At 50.5% G+C, this 19,990-nt stretch overlaps 2 protein-coding genes across 2 annotated transcripts in view; both read right to left on the reverse strand.

Annotated features, from left to right (window-relative positions):
* Positions 1-3,550, reverse strand: part of Chst3 (carbohydrate sulfotransferase 3) — a 31,719-nt gene extending 28,169 nt beyond the window's left edge. Inside the window, exon 1 of the mRNA XM_051153099.1 lies at positions 3,081-3,550. The gene's annotated coding sequence lies outside the window, so the exon portion shown is untranslated. The remainder of the gene's footprint in view (positions 1-3,080) is intronic.
* Positions 154-18,111, reverse strand: LOC127195037 (elongation factor 1-alpha 1-like). The gene is made up of 4 exons (XM_051152487.1): positions 18,068-18,111; positions 12,427-13,866; positions 3,081-3,299; positions 154-262 (listed from the first exon to the last, which is right to left on the reverse strand). Exons 1-4 carry the CDS (start codon positions 18,109-18,111, stop codon positions 154-156), a joined length of 1,812 nt encoding a protein of 603 aa, XP_051008444.1.
* Positions 18,112-19,990: the final 1,879 nt, after the last annotated feature.

The raw sequence follows: 19,990 nt of genomic DNA on the forward strand, positions 1-19,990 counted from the left end.
TGCAAATCTGCCCTGTTTAAAGGCTGTTATCATGTGCTTTCCTGAGGCTGCTCTACCTCGCTGAGCAGCCAAGATGCCTACAGTGCAACACCGCAGCAATGGCACACAGCCCTTTCAGGCTTCACCCATTCCTTGATAACACTCCCACCTTCCTCAGATGTCAGGCACTAGGATGAGGCTGAATGTACAAAGATGACCAGTCCCTGTCCTCTGTAGGATGGCCCGGTACACCATCTTCCTCTCTCCATCCAACACGTCCACTCTGCCAAGAAAGGACAAAAAGTTCCCGGTGTCCCGTGGCTAGGACTTCAAGAGCACTTGGACCGCATCCGGTGAGATTCTGTTTGATGGGGATGTGAGATGTCAGCTGAGCTACGCTCACCCAAGGCCTCTCGCATCCTTTTAAGGGTACCTAAGGGTATCTTGTAGATACCATATTAGAGGCTCTGGGTAGATAGAAACCCTGACCCTGCAGGCATGATCCTAATCCACTCTTGGTCCTATATCCTCCTGTGCCTCATGGCATCAGACAGCTGACAGTCTGTGGGTCCTGTGTACAGAAGTACAGCTGGGGACAAAGTGAGATTTGCTATCATCTCCCCTGGTTAGCTGGCTCTACCCTCACCTGTCCCTTCTGATGATTTGAAGAGTCCAGATCTCCAAGACACTTGGTATGGTTGGAAGGACAGCTACAGCCATGACCCCTTATGCTCATTGGGGAAATGGTGGGTAAGGAATAACCTCCTCAGACAATAGTTTATGCTAACAAGTGGTCAAGGGGAAGGGGTATAGTGATCCACTTAATGGTAGATGACTTGGACAGTTCGGCCAGGGGACAGCACATAAGGGACAGTTTTGTCTACAGTCTCAGCCTATACAGACAGGTTGGCATGGTGGAGCCAGCGCAATTCTGAAATCAGGCTCTCCAGGTTCAAATCCTGGCTTGGTCTCTTACCAACTGTGTGACTTTGAAAGATGTTTAGGGTTTTGGGATTTTGTTTGTTTGTTTGTTTGCTAGGTTTTGCTTTTTCAAGACAAGGTTTCTCTGTATAGCCTTGACTGTCCCGGAACTCACTTTGTAGACCAGCTAGCCTGGAACTCACAGGGATCCTCCTGTTTCTGCCTCCCAAGTGCTGGGATTAAAGGCGTGCACCACTGAGCCTGGCCCATGTTTAGCTTTTCTGAGGCTCAGTTTCCCATCTGTAAAAAAAGGAGACCAAACAGAAATCTAGAGCGTGGGAGTGGCTTAAGGGGACAATGTCTGCGGAACTCCTGACCTCAGAAGACATAGTAAAGGTGGAAAGGGGGGATGAGAAGGGACCGGCTGCTGCATTCTACCCAGAATTGGGGGTGCCCAAGCACAAAACCCCTCCTTTCTCCTCTGGGACCACAGGTCTGGCACTCCCTGCCATTTAGGTCCCTGGATTATACACGGCTGCTAGTCAATATTCTTCAGGTACAGGAGTGGGGACTGACCCATTTCTTCCCAGTGACAGGCCAAGACCACCCTCACATCTTTGTGGATTCTTAGTCCCAAGTGCTGGCAGGCCCAGTTCCAGCAAAAAAGAATGTGTCTGCTCTTCTGGAAAACCCACAGCAGCTAGCACAGGGACTGCGATCACACCCTCACCTCCGCCATTATGTGCTACCATCATGTCAAGCCCCTGCTTCTACTAGACCCTCCTAACCACTTTTCTCCAGTCAGGCCAGCAGGTTCCAGCATGAGCAGATGTCCCCAATTCCACATGTCCTAAGGACTCTATGCCCAGCATGTTCCCACTAGCCTCTTTTTTCCACTAATTCACCTGCCCCCGTGTGGGGAGGGCACAAGAGGATGAATTGAATCCACTTACACTGTCCACCGCAGAGCTCTCTCCATGTCTGCCAAATAGCACACAACCTCTCTGACTCCATCCCATGCCCACTTAGCCAGATGCTGAAATGGAACCTTCCTCTTGTTCTGGGGAGGGAGAGGTAACCATGAGGCACAGTGGGACATGCCACTTGGGAGACACACACACACACACACACATACACACACACACACACACACACACACACACAAGAGACCAGGCAGGGCTCCCTGCAACCAGTGAGGCCTTTTCCTCCCCCAAGAAGATCAATGCTAGTTCAGCTGAGGCTCACTGGGCTCCGCTCAAGGCAAATCCAAAATCCATTCACTGCTGGTGCCATCAGTCATCAGTCATCAGACAGCTAAGGCTGTGTGCCCTGCTCTGCACTAGGCCCCAGAAAACCCTTGGGACCCACCAGGACACTGTAGAAACTCCGAAAGACAGGCCTGGTTTCACAGGTTGAGTCTCAGCTCAATCTGTGGCCCCATATATATGGCTCAGAGCCGGTATCCCCCTGGAAGTCTCTCTGAGGAAGTACATCCGCCAGGGGGAAGGGTCCCTATTTCCTTGCAACGCCCTGTCACCCCCACCACGCAGATGTCAGGCGCAGCACCAGCATTCAGCCTTTTCCTCACACTTCAAAGACCCTGGTCCAGAAAAATTCTTAGAAAGTTTCGGGATCATTGGCTCCGTTCTCCCCCATCTGCTTACGGAAGGGCTGCGCACACCCAGACACATCATCCAGACGCTAAATCGGCCCCCGTTAGCTCAGGAGAAATGACTGCAGTATTTGCTTCTTCCTCCCTGTTCCTGGGCCTCAGTGGGTCTCTCAGTCACGGCTTTCCAAAACCACGGCAGTTAGTAGCCCCCTGCTATGGAGTGTGGGGGCTCCCTTTCATGGTGGAAGGAGCTGCAGGACCAGCAAAGAAACCCAGACTGGTTTAAAAGTGCCCAACCCTGCGCTTCCAGGAGCGTGCATTTCGGAGTGTGTGCCTGCCGGCCGGCTTGAAGGGGCTGAGATCATCCCCTGTGGGGCTTGTGCGGTGAGCCAGGAGTAGGTACCAAGCAGATAGGAAATCTGGCAGCTTGGGTTTTTCCCAGTGCAGGGAACTCCTCTCCCGCCCTCGGCCGGTCCCCTTCTCCCAAAGTTTGGCGCGCACTCCGGGATGCGGTCGGCGCGGGGTTAGGGCCCAGGAGGCGGTGCCGGGACGCGGGCTCCCTACTTACCCCGGCCGAGCCTCCTCCTCCCGGCGGGCGGATCCGACTCTCCGGAGGCCGGCGTCTAGCACCGGCAGCATCCGCCCCCAACTGCGTCCCCCGTTCAGAAGGTGCTGGGGGCCGCGCTCCCCACCGCTCCAACTCTGCCTCCTTGGCTGCTGCGGGGAGGGAGGCGCGGCCGAGCTGGTCCCCTCACTGGGCGGGAAGCGGCGCCAGGCGGGCGATGTTCTAGCCGCAGGCGAATGATCAGACCTATCCAGGACCCCGATCCTGTTAGCCGCCGCCGGCGGCCTCCCTAACAGCAGCTAAGGCTCCCAGAGCCCGGTGCCTCTCCGCCGTGCTCCCTGCCTCACTCCACACGCGCACCCCGCAACTTTGGGAAGCTTTAGTGAAGTTGGTGCAGCCGCCTACTCGGCCTCTCGGAAAGGATGGAGGAGGCGGAGGACGCAGAGAGAAGGGAGGAGCCGGGAGAGAGCGCGGCGCCCCCCCCCCGCCCCCCTGGGAGCCTCCGACTCCACGACCCCTCTGCGTGCCTTTGTTCCCGACGTGGCCGCGTCCCCGGGGACTCGCTGGGGCTGCTCTGATCCCTAAGCTTGAGGACGGGGTTGGGAGGAGCTCCCAGCCCCGGGGAAGAGAGTTCAGCGAGAGTCTGCTTGGAGAGCTGTCCTGCCAGAGCACCCCCCCCCCCAGGCTGTGGCCCACCAGCAGAGCTGAACTTAAATACTTTCCTGTCCCTCGGGGAAGGCTCCTTGAGATTTCAGAAAGCCATCACACTCCTTTCCTGGGCAGCAACAGGTCACAGAAGTGCCCTTGATGCTTTCTCACTTAGCTTCCTGGGCAAGGGTTGGCATTATCTTAAAGTCCCTTGGACTGCTGGCACCCCTGAGTTGGGGGGCATGTGGTTCTGGGCAGTGGCCTGCTGAGAAGTGTACAGCTGGGTCTGTAAAGAGCCAGTTTTGCTAAGACCGCTGTAAAGGGCTCAGTATTGGAACAGAAGCCGAATCTCAGGTTATGTGTTCCAATCCTGGTGATGTGGCCTGTCTTTGATGCCTCCTATCGCGTGCTCTCTTCTCCAGACTTTCCAGCCCTGTGCCTCCAGCTAAACTCAGGCCTAAGACAGCTCTCCTGCTATCTTGTTAAGTTTTAGACAAAATGGGCAATAGTCTGTAAAGGAGAAGTGAGAAAGTAACAAAAGGAAACCTACACGTCTGTCCTTGGCCCTACCGCCCCCACCGGTGTCTGCCATGCTCAACATTTACATCTGAGAAAAAAATTTAACAGGTACAGAGGCAGCCTGCGGCTGGCTGCGGCAGCCAGAATGGAGTGCGACCCAGGCAGCTCCAAGACCCTCCTCTCAGGTTCCTAATTAAAGGCTGGTAGAATTCTGTCAACCTGTTGGATAGCAGGGGCCTGAGCAAAGTGCCTTTCACTATGATGTGAGACCTGCAGCTTGCCTGTGTCCTGTAGCCTGTTGAAGAGACCAGAACTAGAGAAAATTCAGAGCCAGCTCACTTCTGGGGCCAACTCCCTGGCTCTCTCTTTCTGCATTGTCTCCTGATAGACTCTGTGAGTCACCAACCCCTTCTACAGGTCTAGACTGGGGGTAGTTTTGTGAGCGCGTGAGCACGCGCACACACACACACACACACACATATGTGCACGCTCACACCCAACTCTACTATGTCTTTTCAGATGAGAGGCTGGCCTGCTACTCTTAGGAATTTGTTGAGAAGATCCACTAAACGGTGTCTGCCGGCCTCGTGCAAAAAGCTTTCCTTTGGGGATACAAGGAGTCTTGGATTTTATCACCAGAAATTTGTGATATGCCTCAGGGTACAAAAAGCCAAAAGGTACAACAGTGTTGGGCTAGAAATGTAGCTTAATTGATGGAGAGCTAGCTTAGCCTGCCCTAAGCACCACACAAACATAGCTGTGGTGGTGCACACCTGTGATCCCAGAACTTGGGAGGTGGATGTGGAAGAATTAGAAATGCAAGGCCATTCTTGGCTATAGGGAGTCCAAGGGCAGCCTGAAACACAAGAGACCCTGTCTCAAAATATATTTTGACAAATATAGTTTGACAAAATCTATGTCATCAGCTTATTGTAGACAGTAGCTAAGACAGCGAGATACATCCAAACCAGTGGTTCTCAACCTGTGGATTGTGACCCCCCTTTGGGGGTCAAATGACCTTTTCACGGGGGTCACCTAAGACTATCAGAAATATCAGATATCTACATTACTGTTCATAACAGTAGCAAAATTATGCTTGTAAAGTATCAACAGAAATAATTTTCTGTTGGGGGGGGGGGTCACCACAACACGAGGAGCTGTATTGAAGGGTTGCGGCATTAGGAAGGCTGAGAGCCACTGATCTAAACAAATGCAAGTCATAAGATGTGGTTCCTACGCGAGGCTGGGGAAAGGTATCAGGAACGAGAACACAGGAAACATCAGACACCTTCACCGAATACGGCAGCTGGCTCTCAGAACCCACCGTGTTGCCGCCCTGTTCTTTGAGTTTACCCAGAGTGCTTAGCAGAAGTGGGGACACTCTTTCTCCCAGATTTCAGAAGAGCAGGGCAGCTGGTTCAGTGAGTGCATCTGATTTGTCACTGAGTTCAAGGGTCTAAGCCAAGAGACTGAAACATTTTTCATCCTTAAATAGTCTCCAGGCTCAGTGTGCAGTATGATTCAACTAAGGGGGGGGGGCTTTTCCCTCTTGGCCCCCCCCCCTTGCCCTTTCTCCCTATTTGAAAAGTGGAAGGAACTAGCTGGGCAAGGTGGCTCACACCCAGTGCTCAGAAGGCTGAGGCAGGAGCATGGTAGCACACACACCTTCAATTCCAGCTAGAGGGATGTGTATCTCTGTGAGTTCCAGGCCAGCCAGGGCTATATAGTAAGACTGCCAAGAAATAAAGAAAAACATTGTATTTGGTGGCAGTGGGGATGGTTTTTATGCTTGGATTTTATTGTTCTGAGAGACTAGAAGAATTAAAATTGGATTTCAGGGTCACTGGAGCAAATTTTACACCAGTCTGGCCATCAGAGATATTATTCAGTTGCAGGGAGGAACTGGCATTATTGCATTCCTGCCTGCCCATCAGAGATATTAGTTACTGGATCACCTGCTCAGAGGTTACCTTGTTCCTAGAAACACCACAGAATGTGCTAATTGCCCTCTCCCCTAGCAACAGCCTATTAGCACAGGACAGAACCTTCCAACCAAAACCAGTTGCTTCCCCCAGCAAGGGAGAACAAAGAAAACCAGAACCATCTGTGATTTTGGTGTCCTCTCATAACCAATATCTTTAAAACACAATAACTCCTTTTGTATCTTAACCAATAGACATTTGCCAGGCTGGAACTCTCCTTCTTTAGGCACACTGGGAGGGAAAGGGAGCTATAAATTACCCTCAACCCAGAACACAGGGTTTTCCTCCTGAAACCACTGTGTTGGTGATGGTTGGGAGCCAGGCTCGAGCTGCAAATAAAGATCCTCTTGTTCTTGTATCGGCTTCGTCTCCTGGTGGTCTTTTGGGAGCACAACAGCTCATGTTTGTTTGCTTGTATTTTGAGACAGGCTTCACTGCGCAGCCCTGAGTGGCCTGGAATGCTCTGGAATACTCTATGCCAATAGACTAAGCTGGCCGTGCATTCATAGAGATCCCCTACTTTTACCTGGAGTGCTGGGATTAAGGCATGTGCTACCATGGCCAGCCCCCAACTTCCTTTTTTTTTTTTTTTTAAGATTTATTTATTATCTATACAATGTTTTGCCTGTATGTATGCCTGCATGACAGAAGAGGGCATTAGATCACATTACAAATGGTTGTGAGACACCATGTGGTTGCTGGAAACTGAACTCAGAATCTCTGGAAGAGCAGTCAGTGCTCTTAACCTCTGAGACATCTCTCCACCCCTACTTCCATTTAAAAAAATTTTAAGACAGGCTCTGTGCTGCCTTGATAGGCCTAGAACTCCCTTTGTAGACTAGGCTAGCCTCAAGCTCATAAAAACCTGCCTGCCTCTGCTTTCCTAGTGACCCCTTTAAAAAAGTAAATGCAGAAATGAGATAATTTATTAAGAAGAGGAAATCAAAGCTGAGTGTGATGGTACACACCTTTTAATTCTAGCATTTGGGAGGCACAGGCAAGTGGATTGCTGTGAGTTTGAGGACAGCTTGGTCTACAAAGCCAGTTCCAGGACAAACAAGGGCTACACAAAGAAAAACTCTGTCTCAAAAAGAAAACAGAAAGGAAAGAAGAAAGAAAAGGAAATCAGCCCCTTGACAGTGAAAAGTGGGTTAACCAGCAGAGAAAATCACAAGCTCCAAAGATTTTCTGAAACAGTCTTTAGCCAGCTGTAGCCTCCAGCTTGCTCTGTAGCCAAGGCTGGCCACCAATTCTTGATGCTCTGCCTCCCATGCATCAACATGCCTAGCTTGTTTGTCTCTTGAGACAGTCTCTTCCTATGCATTTCTGGCTGATCTTATACTCATTAGCCCTGGCAGGCTCCCAAGTTTGCGACAATTCTTCTGCCTCAGCCCCTTGAGTGTTACAGGCATCGACCACCATAGCCTGGCTAATGTCATTGAAAGAGTGACACCACCCAGTCTCTGGAAAATTCTATAGATGAAAGACTCAGGTTTCACAACCACCACCAAATAAAAATTGCAAAGGAGAGAGGAAGGGGCTTGGAGAGAGGAAGCTGGATTAAAAGAGATGGGGGCAGGGAGGAAGGAAATTTGCAGGGCATTGTGTTGGGAAAGTTGCCTTTGTTTGATTTCAACTCTAGGTCACCTACAGGTGGGGCAGGTACCTTGCCACTAATCAACCTTCCCCATATTTTTCACATTTTTTTTTCCAAGACAGGGTTTCTCTGTGTAGCCTTGGCTGTTCTGGACTCACTCTGTAGACCAGGCTGGCTTCAAACTCACAGAGATCCACGTGCTTCTGCCTCCTGGAGTGCTAGGATTGCAGGCATGTGCCACCATGCCTGGCATTCACATTTTAATTTTTTAATAAAAAGATTGTTTTAATTCTTATTTACGTGTGTGCACATCCCCAAGGAAGCTAGGAGAAGGTGCCAGATCCCTTAGGGCTGGAATTACAGCTCATTGCCAGCCGGCTGGTGTGGATGCAGTCTTAACTACTGAGCTGTCTCTCCAGCTCCTCTACCAGACCTTTAAAAACAACAAAATCTTGCAGAGGATTGGAGTCCGGTTCCCAGCACCCACCTCAAGAGGTTCACAAGGATCTGACGCCCTCTCCTGGCCTTTGTGGGTTCCTGCTTGATGTGGTGCACACAGACTTGGAATGTGTAGGTTGAAAGTGCTCACCTAGCATGCCAGAAGCCCTGGGTTCAATCCCAAGGACCACATAAAACTGAGGGTGTTGGTGTACCCCTGAGATGCTAGCACCTGGGAGGAAGAAGTGGACTGATTAGCATGAGAAGTCAGTCTTGGGCCTTTAAAAATAAATAAATAAATAAGCAAGCATAAGTTGCGCTCACGACCTACCTACTTGGGCTGAAGTGTATGTAACATTAACCGGACCAAGAGGAGAGCCAGTCTGCAGGGGATCCGCAATTCTTTTTAAGCATTTCTGGAAGGATGTGCAGCAGGACAGGGATGTGGCTATCTGCCACAAGGTCACTGTGAGCACGGAGTACAGAAGAGCTAGTGTGAGCCATGTTAGTGGCCAGCTGGGGTCCCTTGAATGGCCGTGGGGAAGGTGAGATGGAGTCCTCAGAGCCTGGGCTGGGTTGGATATGGACTAACTAGAAAAAAGCAGGAAGCTCAGAACTAGGTGAGCTGCCTTTTCCAAAAAAAAGTAATATTGTTTATACTTTGAACGTTCCAAGCTGGATGGGGTGGCCCATGCCTTTGACAGCCGAGCTTGGGTCATCTTCAAGTGCAGGACACCCTCTGTACTGCGCTACACCGCTGAACCATCCCTACAGCCTCTGTCTTTCCTGCTGTTTTGAGACAGGGTCTCATGTACCTCAGGCTGTCTCAGACTCACTGTGTGACCAGATGACTTTGAACTCCTAAATTCCCAAGTGTTGAAATTACAGGCCTGTGTCACCAGGCCCAGCTTCCAAGGGCAGATCCTTAGCCATAGATAATCTAAGCCTTTCCTTGGGCAAAGCAGGGCTGGGGATTCCTGGAAAATGGAGGCTCCTGGATGGGCTTTGTTACCGAGGAGCCAGATGACAAGCAGGGTGGGGATTCGTCTCGGTGTTACTGTTGCTGTGACGAAACACCATGACCAAAGCATGTTGGGGAGGAAAGGGTTTATTTGGCTTAGGCTTCCACATCACTGTTCATCATTGTAGGAGGTCAGGACAGGAACTCAAACAGCGCAGGAACCTGGAGGCAGGAGCTGATGCAGAGGCCATGGAGGGGTGCTGCTTCCTGGCTTGCTTACTCCACGAGGCTGCACGTCTCAGCTGGTCCCTTCAGTCTACACTGGAATCCTGAAGACGTGGGCTCTAGTGTCAGTGAAGGAGTGAACTTGTCAGTGAGAGCGAGGGCAAGCAGGCAGAAAGCAAAAACTTCCTTCCTGCAAGTCCCTTATAGAGTTTCCAGCTGAAGGCTTGACCCAGATTAGATCTGGATGAAAGATCTTCATTAAAGATGTGTTTTCCTTCTCAAAGATCCAGATTGGAAGCTGACCTTCCCACTTTAAAGTAAGCAGAAATCCCTCACAGGAGTGCCCTCCATTTTGGGGTTTTTAATTGATTCCAGATAAAGTCAAGTTGACAACCAAGAGCAGCCAGCCATCACAGGGTGCAGACCTGGAGACCAGCTCTGGCCCTACTGGTTGCAGTCTTCTGTGCCTCAGGTTTTGCACTTGTAAGATGGGGAGGAGGCTGGGAAATAACAGATTCAAAACCAAAACCCAAACAAACAAACAAAACCCAAGTGTGGCCTCTTCTAATCCCGGAGCCGGTACAGTTGCACAGTTGCACATCCAAGACATCGGCACTGGATGCATTAGGGATGTGATAGGTTTCTCTCACATGCCAATCACAGAGTGATAAAAAGGATCTGGGGCGGGGGGTGGCTGGAGAGATGGCTCAGTGTTTAAAAGCACTGTCTGCGCTAACAAAGGACCTGGGTTCAATTCCTAGCACCCACATGGCAGCTCACAACTGTCTGTAATTCCAGTTCCAAGGGATCTAATGGCCTCAACCAATGCAAATAAAGCAAAATTAAATTTAAAAAAATTAAAAAAGAAAAAGATCTGGGTACAAAGAGCTGAAGGGGGTACCGCGGCATGGTTGGCAGTGAGGGGGCTGGGTTGGAGGGGGCAGGACTTGGGGCAGGGAGGGGCTCAGGGCTCTGAGACAGGCTAGAAGATCAGTAAGGAAGGCCTGGGCCAGGACAGAGCCGGCAGGTGGAAAAGAGGGACCAGTGTTACCTAACCTGGAAAAGCAGTTTGTTTGTTTTTCGAGACAGGGTTTCTCTATATAGCCTTGGCTGTCTAGACTCGCTTTGTAGACCAGGCTAGCCTCGAACTCACGGAGATTCATCTGCCTTTGCTTCCTGAGTGCTGGGATTAAAGGCATGCGCCACCACACCCGCAAGCTCCTTTGCCCAGTGAGACATATTGCCGGCCCATTTCTATGTCATTCTGGGTTTTGGAACAGAACTGAAATTGCCAAAAAGCAATTTGAATGTAGTTTTTTTTTTTTTTTTTTTTTTTTAGCTCTAGGGTAAGAGAGAGGTGCTGAAGAAGGAAGTAAGTCTTGTTTGTGTATTTTTGAGACAGAGCCTCCTGTAGCCTCATACTTGCTATATAGCCAAGGATGACTTTGAACTTCCAAACAAATGTGCACCGTCACACCCAGTTTAGGCTCTGCTGGGAATGAATTGAGTCCAGATCTTTGGGCGCGGTCTGGCCAGCACCCTGCCAGTGGAGCTTCTGCCTCCACTCCCCTCCAGTTTAACTTTGTTTGGGACAAGGAGTGAGGGCTGTGGCTCTAGATGCCTTCCTGCTTCAGGGCTGAAACCAAGAACCAGGCTGACTGCCGGACAGTGCCTCGGCCCCTCTACTACCACAAACGCAGTGCCACGTGCTCGGAGTAAGCGCTCATCTTTCTCTGGGTGCTTCTAGAATACTTTCTGTGAGCAGACCTGTCCTTGCATGGGATCTGGGCAGGCCCTAGCTTGTCATGGTACTGCCTGCCTCCTCTTGGCTTCAGGCTGTCCCCAACTGCCATCTCCCAGATTAGTTTGATGCCTGACTTCTATGGGGCCAAGTGAAGAAACATTTGAGAGACATTCCAATAAAACAGACTCCCTCATTGAAGTGGAAGTCTGCCCCAGCCCTGGCCCTGATAGCTACAGGACCTTAAGCATCAACTCCTCCCACAAGAGGCATAGAATGATGATCTCTAAAGCAGATGCTATTGTACTCCCCACACCCCCGAGACAGGAGGTAACTCCTTAGGCAGTATGAGTGGGGTCCATGGTGGATCTCCAGCAAGTCATGTAGCTTATGTTAATTCCTAGGTAGCAGAGTAATTAATTCTCTAGTTGGCCTCAGGGAGCCTACAGAGCTTGTCTAGCCCACAGGAGCTGAGAAAGGTTCCACAGCACTTGTCCCCAGACTCTCTAGGCACACTCTCTCTAAATGCCCCACACCTGGCCCCAGCACCTGCACCTCTCAGTTGGAGGGCTGCTTTGGACAGCATCTTGGGGTTCATAGCCACCTGGATATGGTTGGGACAATTCTGAGATCTGGTATCTCTTCCCTGGGGCTGGAAGACCTCTGTGCTGTAGCATTTGCCTCTGGAACAGAGTCCTTGTGCCTGTGTTGACTGGCTCGACATGGCTTGGCTCCTCACTGCCCTGTGCTTACTGGGCTAATAATTTAAGAAATAGCTGTGATGGGGCTGGAGAGATGGCTCAGTGGTTAAGGAACACTGTCTGCTCTCCCAAAAGACCCAGGTTCAATTCCCAGCCATCACATGGCAGCTTACAACTGTCTGTAATTCCAGTTCCAATAGCTCTGACATCCTCATGCTAAAATAAAATTAAATAACTTATTTAAAGAAAGAAAGAAAGAAAGAAATGGCTGTGATAAAGTCCAGACTCGCTGGGTAGGTGGTGGTGCCTGCCTTTAAACCCAGAATTCCAGAGGGGAGAGGCAGGTAGGTCTCCGAGTTTGAGCCCAGCCTGGTGTGCAGAGCGAGTTGCAGGACAGCCTTTCTGAAAACAGAAAAACCCTGTCTTGAAAGTCAGAGAGAGAGAGAGAGAGAGAGAGAGAGAGAGAGAGAGAGAGAGAGACCAGATTCAGCCCCCTGCATGGAATTCTACCCAAGACCTTGTACCCCAAGTTGACACCTGTGTTTTGCCACCCAGCTTTGTGCCTCAGTCCATCTATGCAGTAGGGACATCAAAGCCTTCTGAGCTTTCTGGGCAGACTTAGTGACTTTGCCAGCTCCAGCAGCCTTCTTGTCCACAGCTTTGATGACACCCACAGCAACTGTCTGTCTCATGTCACGAAGAGCAAAACGACCCAGTGGAGGACAGTCAGAGAAGCTCTTAACACACATGGGCTTGCCAGGGACCATATCAACCATGGCTGCATCACCAGACTTCAAGAACTTAGGGCCATCTTTCAGCTTCTTGCCAGAATGATGATCAATCTTTTCTTTAAGCTCAGCAAACTTGCATGCTGTGTGAGCAGTGTGGCAATCTAGTACAGGGGCATAGCCAGCACTAATTTGGCCTGGATGATTCAGGATAATCACTTGAGCAATGAAGCCAGCTGCTTCTATTGGTGGGTCATTTTTGTTGTCACCAGCAACGTTGCCATGTCTAACATCTTTGACGCACATGTTCTTTACATTGAGGCCCACATTGGCCCCAGGAAGAGCTCCACTCAGTGCTTCATGGTGCATTTCAACAGACTTGACTTCTGTTGTGACATTGGCTGGAGCAAAGGTAACCACCACTATGCCAGGATTAAGAACACCAGTCTTCACTCGGCCCACAGGGACAGTGCCAATACAACCAATTTTATAGACATCCTGGAGGGGCAGTCGCAGAGGCTTGTCAGTTGGACGAGTTGGTGGCAGGGTACAATGCAAAGCTTCCAGCAGTGTGGTGCCACTGGCACTGCTATCTTTGCAGGTGACTTTCCATCCCTTGAACCAAGGCATATTGGCACTTGGCTCCAGCATGTTGTCACCATTCCAAGCAGAAATTGGCACAAATGCTATGTCAGAGATGTAGCCAATTTTCTTAATGTAGGTGCTGACTTCCTTAACGATCTTCACGTATCTCTTCTGGCTGTAGGGTGGCTCAGTGGAATCCATTTTGTTGACACCAACAATCAGCTGTTTCACACACAGGGAGTAAGCCAGAAGGGGATGCTCACAGGTCTGCCTCTTTTTGGAGATACCAGCCTCAAATTCACCAATACCAGCAGCAACGACCAGGACAGCACAGTCAGCCTGAGATGTGCCTGTAATCATGTTTTGGATGAAGTCTCTGTGTCCTAGGGTATCAGTAATAGTTACATAGTATTTGCTGGTCTCAAATTTCCACAGGGAGATGTCAATAGTGGTACCACACTCACGTTCAGCCTTCAGTTTGTCCAAGACCCAGGCATACTTGAAGGAGCCTTTTCTCATCTCAGCTGCCTCCTTTCCAAACTTTTCGATGGTTTGCTTGTTGATTCCACCACATCTGTAGATAAGGTGGCCGGTTGTGGTGAACTTGCTGGAATCTACATGTCCAATGACAACAACGTTGATGTGAGTCTTCTCCTTTCCTAGTCTGGCTTTGATTTAGCTGTGGTTTTCACATCACCTGCATCCTGACGGCAAACCCATTATGGAAAAAAGGTGCTTTTCTTTTATCTTTTTCTAGTTTTTCAAGACAGGGTTTCTCTGTGTGTAGCCCTGGCTGTCCTGGAATCACTCTGTAGACCAGGCTGGCCTCAGACCCACAGAGATCCATCTGCCTATGGGATTAAAGGAGTGCACCACCATCGCCCAGCTCCAGTGACTCATTTCACCGAACATTTGCAAGTGAAGATGTGTGGACAGAGGAGTTTATTATGGGACAAGATGTTTTGTTTTGTTTTCTTTCTCTTTTGTTTGTTTTTATTTTCTGTTGGGGGAAGGTTGCAAGGGTGGAGGGCAGTTACAAGGTGACAGGGAGATGAGTGGGACTGGGGTGCATGATGGGAAACTCACAAAGAATCAGTACAAAGTTGGAGGGGTTGACCGTAGCTAGCCCCACAAGGGCCTGCAGGTCCCAAACCACCTTCTCCTCCTCCTCTGTACCGAGTGGCTAATGTGTCAGACTGTGATCAGACACAGTCAAGACCAACGTCAGACACTGGGTGTGGTGGCACACGCCTTTAATCCCAGCACTCGGGAGGCAGAGGCAGGCGGATCGCTGTGAGTTCGAGGCCAGCCTGGTCTACAAAGTGAGTCCAGGATGGCCAAGGCTACACAGAGAAACCCTGTCTCAAAAAAAAAAAAAAAAAAAAAAAAAAAAAAAAAAAAACAACCCCCCCCAAAAAAAAGAAAGAAAGAAAAAGAAAAAAGACCAATGTCAGGAATAATAGACAAAGGCCATCTCAGTCACGTGTGCTTACTAACCCACTTGCACCCTTTTTTGCAAAAACCCCCTGCCCTGCCAAGTTACTTTTGCTTTGTTCCTGGCGTTTCTTTGTGTGACACTGAGGTCATTCTGTTCCAGAAGCTTCCAGGGTCCCTCACAGCTCTGTCATCCTCTACTATCAAGCCACAGTCACAGAGTACTGGCTACCCAAACCTCCTGCCCAATGACAGATCCTAGCCTTTGTGCCTTTCTTGAGACCCTCAGAGCAAACTTAGTCAATAGGACATCAGTGCCATCCTGGAGGCCACAATGTGCTCCGAACCTCCCCCCAAAGTCAGTATGAATGGCAGCCGAAGAGTTTATCAAAGAAAAAAAAAAATCAAGCCATAGAGATCATGATGGTTCCCAGAATGTCACATTCTAAGTGGTAGAAGAATGTGTATTTCCTTGGCTGTGGAGAAGGAGGCCATGGGAGCTGGCCACATGCCCTGGACCATGCTAAACGGGTCTGTAGCCATGCTCACATGCAGCCCAGGCACAGGCACTTCCCTCCTACCCCTCCCACTGGACTGTCCTGATAAGAACTAAGAGGAAAATGCACAGATGGCCAGGCACTGACCCACTAGGGACACTGCCGATGGGTGGCCTGTGTTCAGATCCTGAGCTGGCTCCAGTGGGCTATGCAGCCTTGGTCCCTCGAATGGACGCCCAAATGTCTCCTGGGGGGTCATAGTATAGGGGTAGCCAGTCTTCCAAATTACATGGCTGACAGAACCTTGGGTAGGTAGGATGAAGAAAAATGACCATGGGTTGGCCAGCAGTATGTTGGCTGGCGGTGTGACATCAAATGCCTTTAATCCCAGTGGCAGGGTTAGGGGGGGGGAGTGGGGTGGGGCAGAGGTAGGTGCATCTCTGTGAGTCTGAGGCCAGCCTGGTCTATATAGGGCTTTCCAGGATAGCTAGGGCCACACAATGAGACTCTATTTCAAACAAAGCAAAACAACAACAACAAAACACCCCAAACCCTGGGGCAAGGTCAGGAGAAGCAGGCAGCATCTCCACAAGCATGGCTCCGGGCATGGGCTCTCTTCTGCATGTTGCTGCAGAGCCTGCTGTTCTCAACCCCTTAGTGGGTGTGGGTGTGTATGGGAGGTGTTGAATGACCCTTTCACAGGGGTGGAATACCAGATATCCTGCATATCAGATATTTACATTAAGATTTATAACAGTAGCCAAATTACAGCTATGAAGAGGCAATGAAAATTATTTTATGGTCGGGGGGGGGGGGGGGGGCGGCGTCACCACAACATGAGGAACTGTATTTAAAGGGTTGTAGCATTAGGAAGGCTGGGAACCACTCCTCCAAATACAGGCCGCATTAATCACGCCCTCTTCTGAGGCTCTGCCCCCCCTCCCCCACCCCCGCTCTCAGAGACCATCTGGACACACAATCTGTGCTTTCTGTTTGTTAAGCATCCTTGTTTTTAAAACATCCTGGAAGGCAGAGTAGCCTGCAGACTAGGCTGCTGGTTTTGCAAAACCTGACTGGGAGAGAATGAATTCCCCTTCCCACAGAAGCCAGGATTATCCCAGGACCTAGCATCCACACTCTCCAAGATGGGAAAAAAACGGGTGATAGGGCACCAGATGAGGGAACTGCCACCATGGGTAGACTGGAAGGGCTAGGGTCCCAGAGGCTTCCTCTGAGCCCAACAAGCCTCATGCTAAGAATGTGTCCCAAGAGGTAACAAGCCACTCGAAGATGTCTGTGAAAGTTTTCAGTGATGTACTGGCTAGTTTTGTGTCAACCTGACACACGCTAAAGTCGCTTTGGAAGAGAGAAGCCCAGCTGAGAAAATGCCCCCACCAGATTGGCAGTGGTACCATTTCTGGGTTGACACTAGTACACTGTGGGTGGTTCCAGGTTGTGTAGGAAAGCAGGCTGAGTAAGTCATGATGAGCAATCCAGTAAGAAGCACCCTCCGTGGCCTCTAAGTTCCTGCCTCCAGGTTTCTGCCCTGTTTGAGTTCCTGCCCTGACCTCTTTCAGTGACTGGACTGTTGCCTGGAAATGTTGCTTTTGGGTCATAGTGTTTATCACAGCAACAGGAGCCTTAACGAGACAAAAAGCAGCAGCATTTCTACACAGCTGAGAGGCAGGAAAGAAGCACAAGCAACCGGGCGTGGTGGCCCATGCATTTATTTCCAGCACTCGGGAGGCAGAGGTAGGCGGATCTCTATGAGTTCAAGACCAGCCTGGTTTACAAAGTGAGTCTAGGACAGCCAAGGCTACACAGAGAAACCCTGTCTCGGAAAAACTAAAAAAGAAAATAAAAGAAAGACAAAGAAGAAATACAATGTGTCCACCAATGAGTGTGACAAGGAGTGTGGCTATTGTCTGGAAGATGATCCTGTAACAGTGTTACATAGTCCCAGGCTCCCTGGGGTGGCAGCAGCTTTGCACGTGTCTCTGCTGCCCCTTCCTATTTTTTGATAACTTGAATGGGTGTGGTAGTGCCTGCCTGTGATACCAGCATTTCAGAAGCTAAGGGAGGAGGACCACCATGAGTTTGAACTGAGTCTAGGCTATAGAGTGAGACCCTGTGGCAAACAAACAAGACAACAGTTGTCATATCCCACTCAGGTAGGCATGAGTGGAAGAGGGTGAAACAGGAGGACCGGGAATTTGATGCCAGCCTGGGCTGCCCCTTTTAGGCTGGGCATGGTGATGCACGCGTGTGATCCTAGCTCTTGTGCGCTGAAGGCAAGAGGACCAGTAGCTCACAGTCATCCTTGACTACACAGTGAGTGTGAAGCCAGCCAGGAATACATGGAGACTGTACCTCAAGAAGAGGAAGAAGGCCGGGTGTGGTGGCGCACACCTTTAATCCCAGCACTCAGGAAGCAGAGGCAGGCGGATCACTGTGAGTTTGAGGCCAGCCTGGACTACAAAGCAAGTCCAGGATAGCCAAAGCTAACACAGAGAAACCCTGTCTTGAAACCACCTCTCAACAAATAAATAAATAAAACCCCCACAGGCTCTTGTATTTGATTGAATACTTGGTTCCCCAGTTGGTGGAACCCTTTGGAAAGGATTAGGGGGTGTGGCCTTGCTGGAGGAGGTGTGTCACTGGGGGTGGGGCTTAAGGCTTAAAAAGCTCATGCCATCCCCAGTTAGTTTTCTCTGCCTTGTGCTTGTGAGTTGAATGTAAGCTCTCAGCAACTGCTCCAACACCATCCGTGCTTGCCTGCTGTTGCCACGCTCCCTGCCGAGGCGACCATGGACTCCAACCCTCTGGAAGTATAAGCCCCAACTAAATGTTTTCTGTCACATGTACCCTTGGTCTCGGTGTCTCCTCCCAGCAATAGGAAGGTAGCTAAAGACAGGAGAGTGGAAAGGCACTCACAGTAACCTTTGCATAGATGAGGGCCGCTCAGCATCCACAGCCATTTTAGGGCCAGAGGCCACAGGACAAAGGCCACAAAAGCACCCGCTGTAACAGGTGCCTTGCTGCCTAATAGTGTATTCTGTCAATGATGGAAGGACAAGGCAGGCCTCCCTTCCAGCCTAGCACTTGCAGAGGTGCCCAGGGGCATGCCTGATCACCTAGCCTTGAGATCTGTGCTATTCATGCAGGGTTGGCCTCTCAGAGGTCATGCCCGGAACCTACTTTCTTCTAGTTCCCAGCGGTGGGTGATGGAGGCAAGCGTGCTGAGCTGAACTGGAGGAAGAAGAGCTGCCAGAGAGAACCAAGTCCACTGTCAAGGGGGCGGGCTTGTTGGTGGGGTCTAAGCACAGAAACCAGGAAGCCCCCGGGGACCGGAGGGTTGTGGAGAGACCATAGTGTACTGCCCAAAGCACTCTTCACAGGAGGCCATCAAGGCAATGTGGCCAGAGGGTAAGTATCCCTGGGCCTGCCGCTGGCCTCGTTTTCTGCTAACACCACAAGGAACAGTCACAGGCGTCTTGGCTTTGCAAGGTACATAAAGCTAGAATCTTAAGGCTACACAAGCTAGAACCTTCCTGTTCTAGAAGGCAGAGGTGTCCCACCACCCCACCCCTGAGTCTCTCCTGATGGAAGTAGAGGTGCCGCAGAGCTTCCATCTGGGTAAGAAGTGGTTCCCTACCTCTTGCAGTTTCTACAGTCTGCTTCCCCCACAGGACTGGTTCCCAGCTGCTCCCTTCGTCTCCAAAGCCGGGACTTTCCATCCTCTGATGACAGTGGGAGAACACGACAGGCAGGTCTGAGTTCCAGTCCCCTCCTACCCCCCACCCCCATCTCATTGACCCATGGCTCATAAGCTCTGATTCACACTTTGTCCGCATGTCATCTTTTCTCACCCGGTACTCAGACTGTTCCCATCTGCTTCAACTTCCAATGGCTTCCCTACTCCAAAAGGTATACAGCCCAGCCATCGCATAAATGGACACAAAATCATGGAGTTGAGGCAATGTCCGAATCCTGATGGTCACTGCAGGGTTGTCACAGCCGAAAAGATATAGACACCTAGGTTCCATTCCCAATAATATACCTACCCCTGAAGGAAAAAAAATTCCAAAAAACAAAACCGACAACAACAACAACAAACAGAAAACCAAGTGTACAGCCGGTTTTGTGTCACCTTGACAGAAGCTGGAGTCATCAGAGAGGAAGGAGCCTCCGCTGAGGAAACACCTCCATGGCATGCAGCTGTAGGGCATTTTCTCAGTTCGCAATCAATGGCAGAGGGCACAGCCCACTATGGGTGGAGCCTTTCTGGGCTGGTGGTCCCGGCTTCTATTAGAAAGCAGGTGGAGCAGGACAGGAAGCAGCACCACGGCCTGCCCATCAGCTCCTGCTTCGAGGTTCCTGTCCCGTTTGTGTTCCTGTCCAGACTTCCTTTGCTGATGAACAGCAACGTGTGGACACGTAAGCTAAACAAGCCCTTTCCTCCTCAACCGGCTTTCTGGGTCATGGTGTTTCATTGCAGCAATAGAAACCTTAGCTTAGACGCCAGGCAACCCCAAAGCAAAACCTAGTTACACTGTACCCCATAAATTGGCACAGTTCTCATGTCTTAATGCAAGACTGTCATGCTTGGTATGCTGGCGCATACCTGTCATCCCAGCATTCAAGCTGGGGCAGAAGGAGGTGCCACAGTTGAGGCCAGCCTGGGCTATACAGTGAGACACCATCTCGAAACAAAACAAAACAAGACCACAGCAAAGCCGCCGTCCCCACAAACCACTTCACCTCTGGCAAAAGGTGGTGGAGATGAGTGGTTCTCCTTTGCTTCTCATGGTGGAGGGAGGGAGGCGCTGGGGGAACAGGGTGTCTGCTTCCCAACTG

Source organism: Acomys russatus, chromosome 11 (assembly GCF_903995435.1).
Source record: "Acomys russatus chromosome 11, mAcoRus1.1, whole genome shotgun sequence".
Classification (NCBI taxonomy): Eukaryota; Metazoa; Chordata; class Mammalia; order Rodentia; family Muridae; genus Acomys; species Acomys russatus.

Excerpts from the sequence above, each read along its gene's own strand:
- LOC127195037 (XM_051152487.1), bottom strand. The coding sequence starts at position 18,111 with ATGGCTGTGGATGCTGAGCGGCCCTCATCTATGCAAAGGTTACT. Across the intron at positions 13,867-18,067 it reads TCATCTATGCAAAGGTTACT|ACTAGGAAAGGAGAAGACTC; the intron begins GTGAGTGCCTTT and ends AATCAAAGCCAG. Across the intron at positions 3,300-12,426 it reads AGCTGGGTGGCAAAACACAG|AACATCGCCCGCCTGGCGCC; the intron begins GTGTCAACTTGG and ends GCCTGCGGCTAG.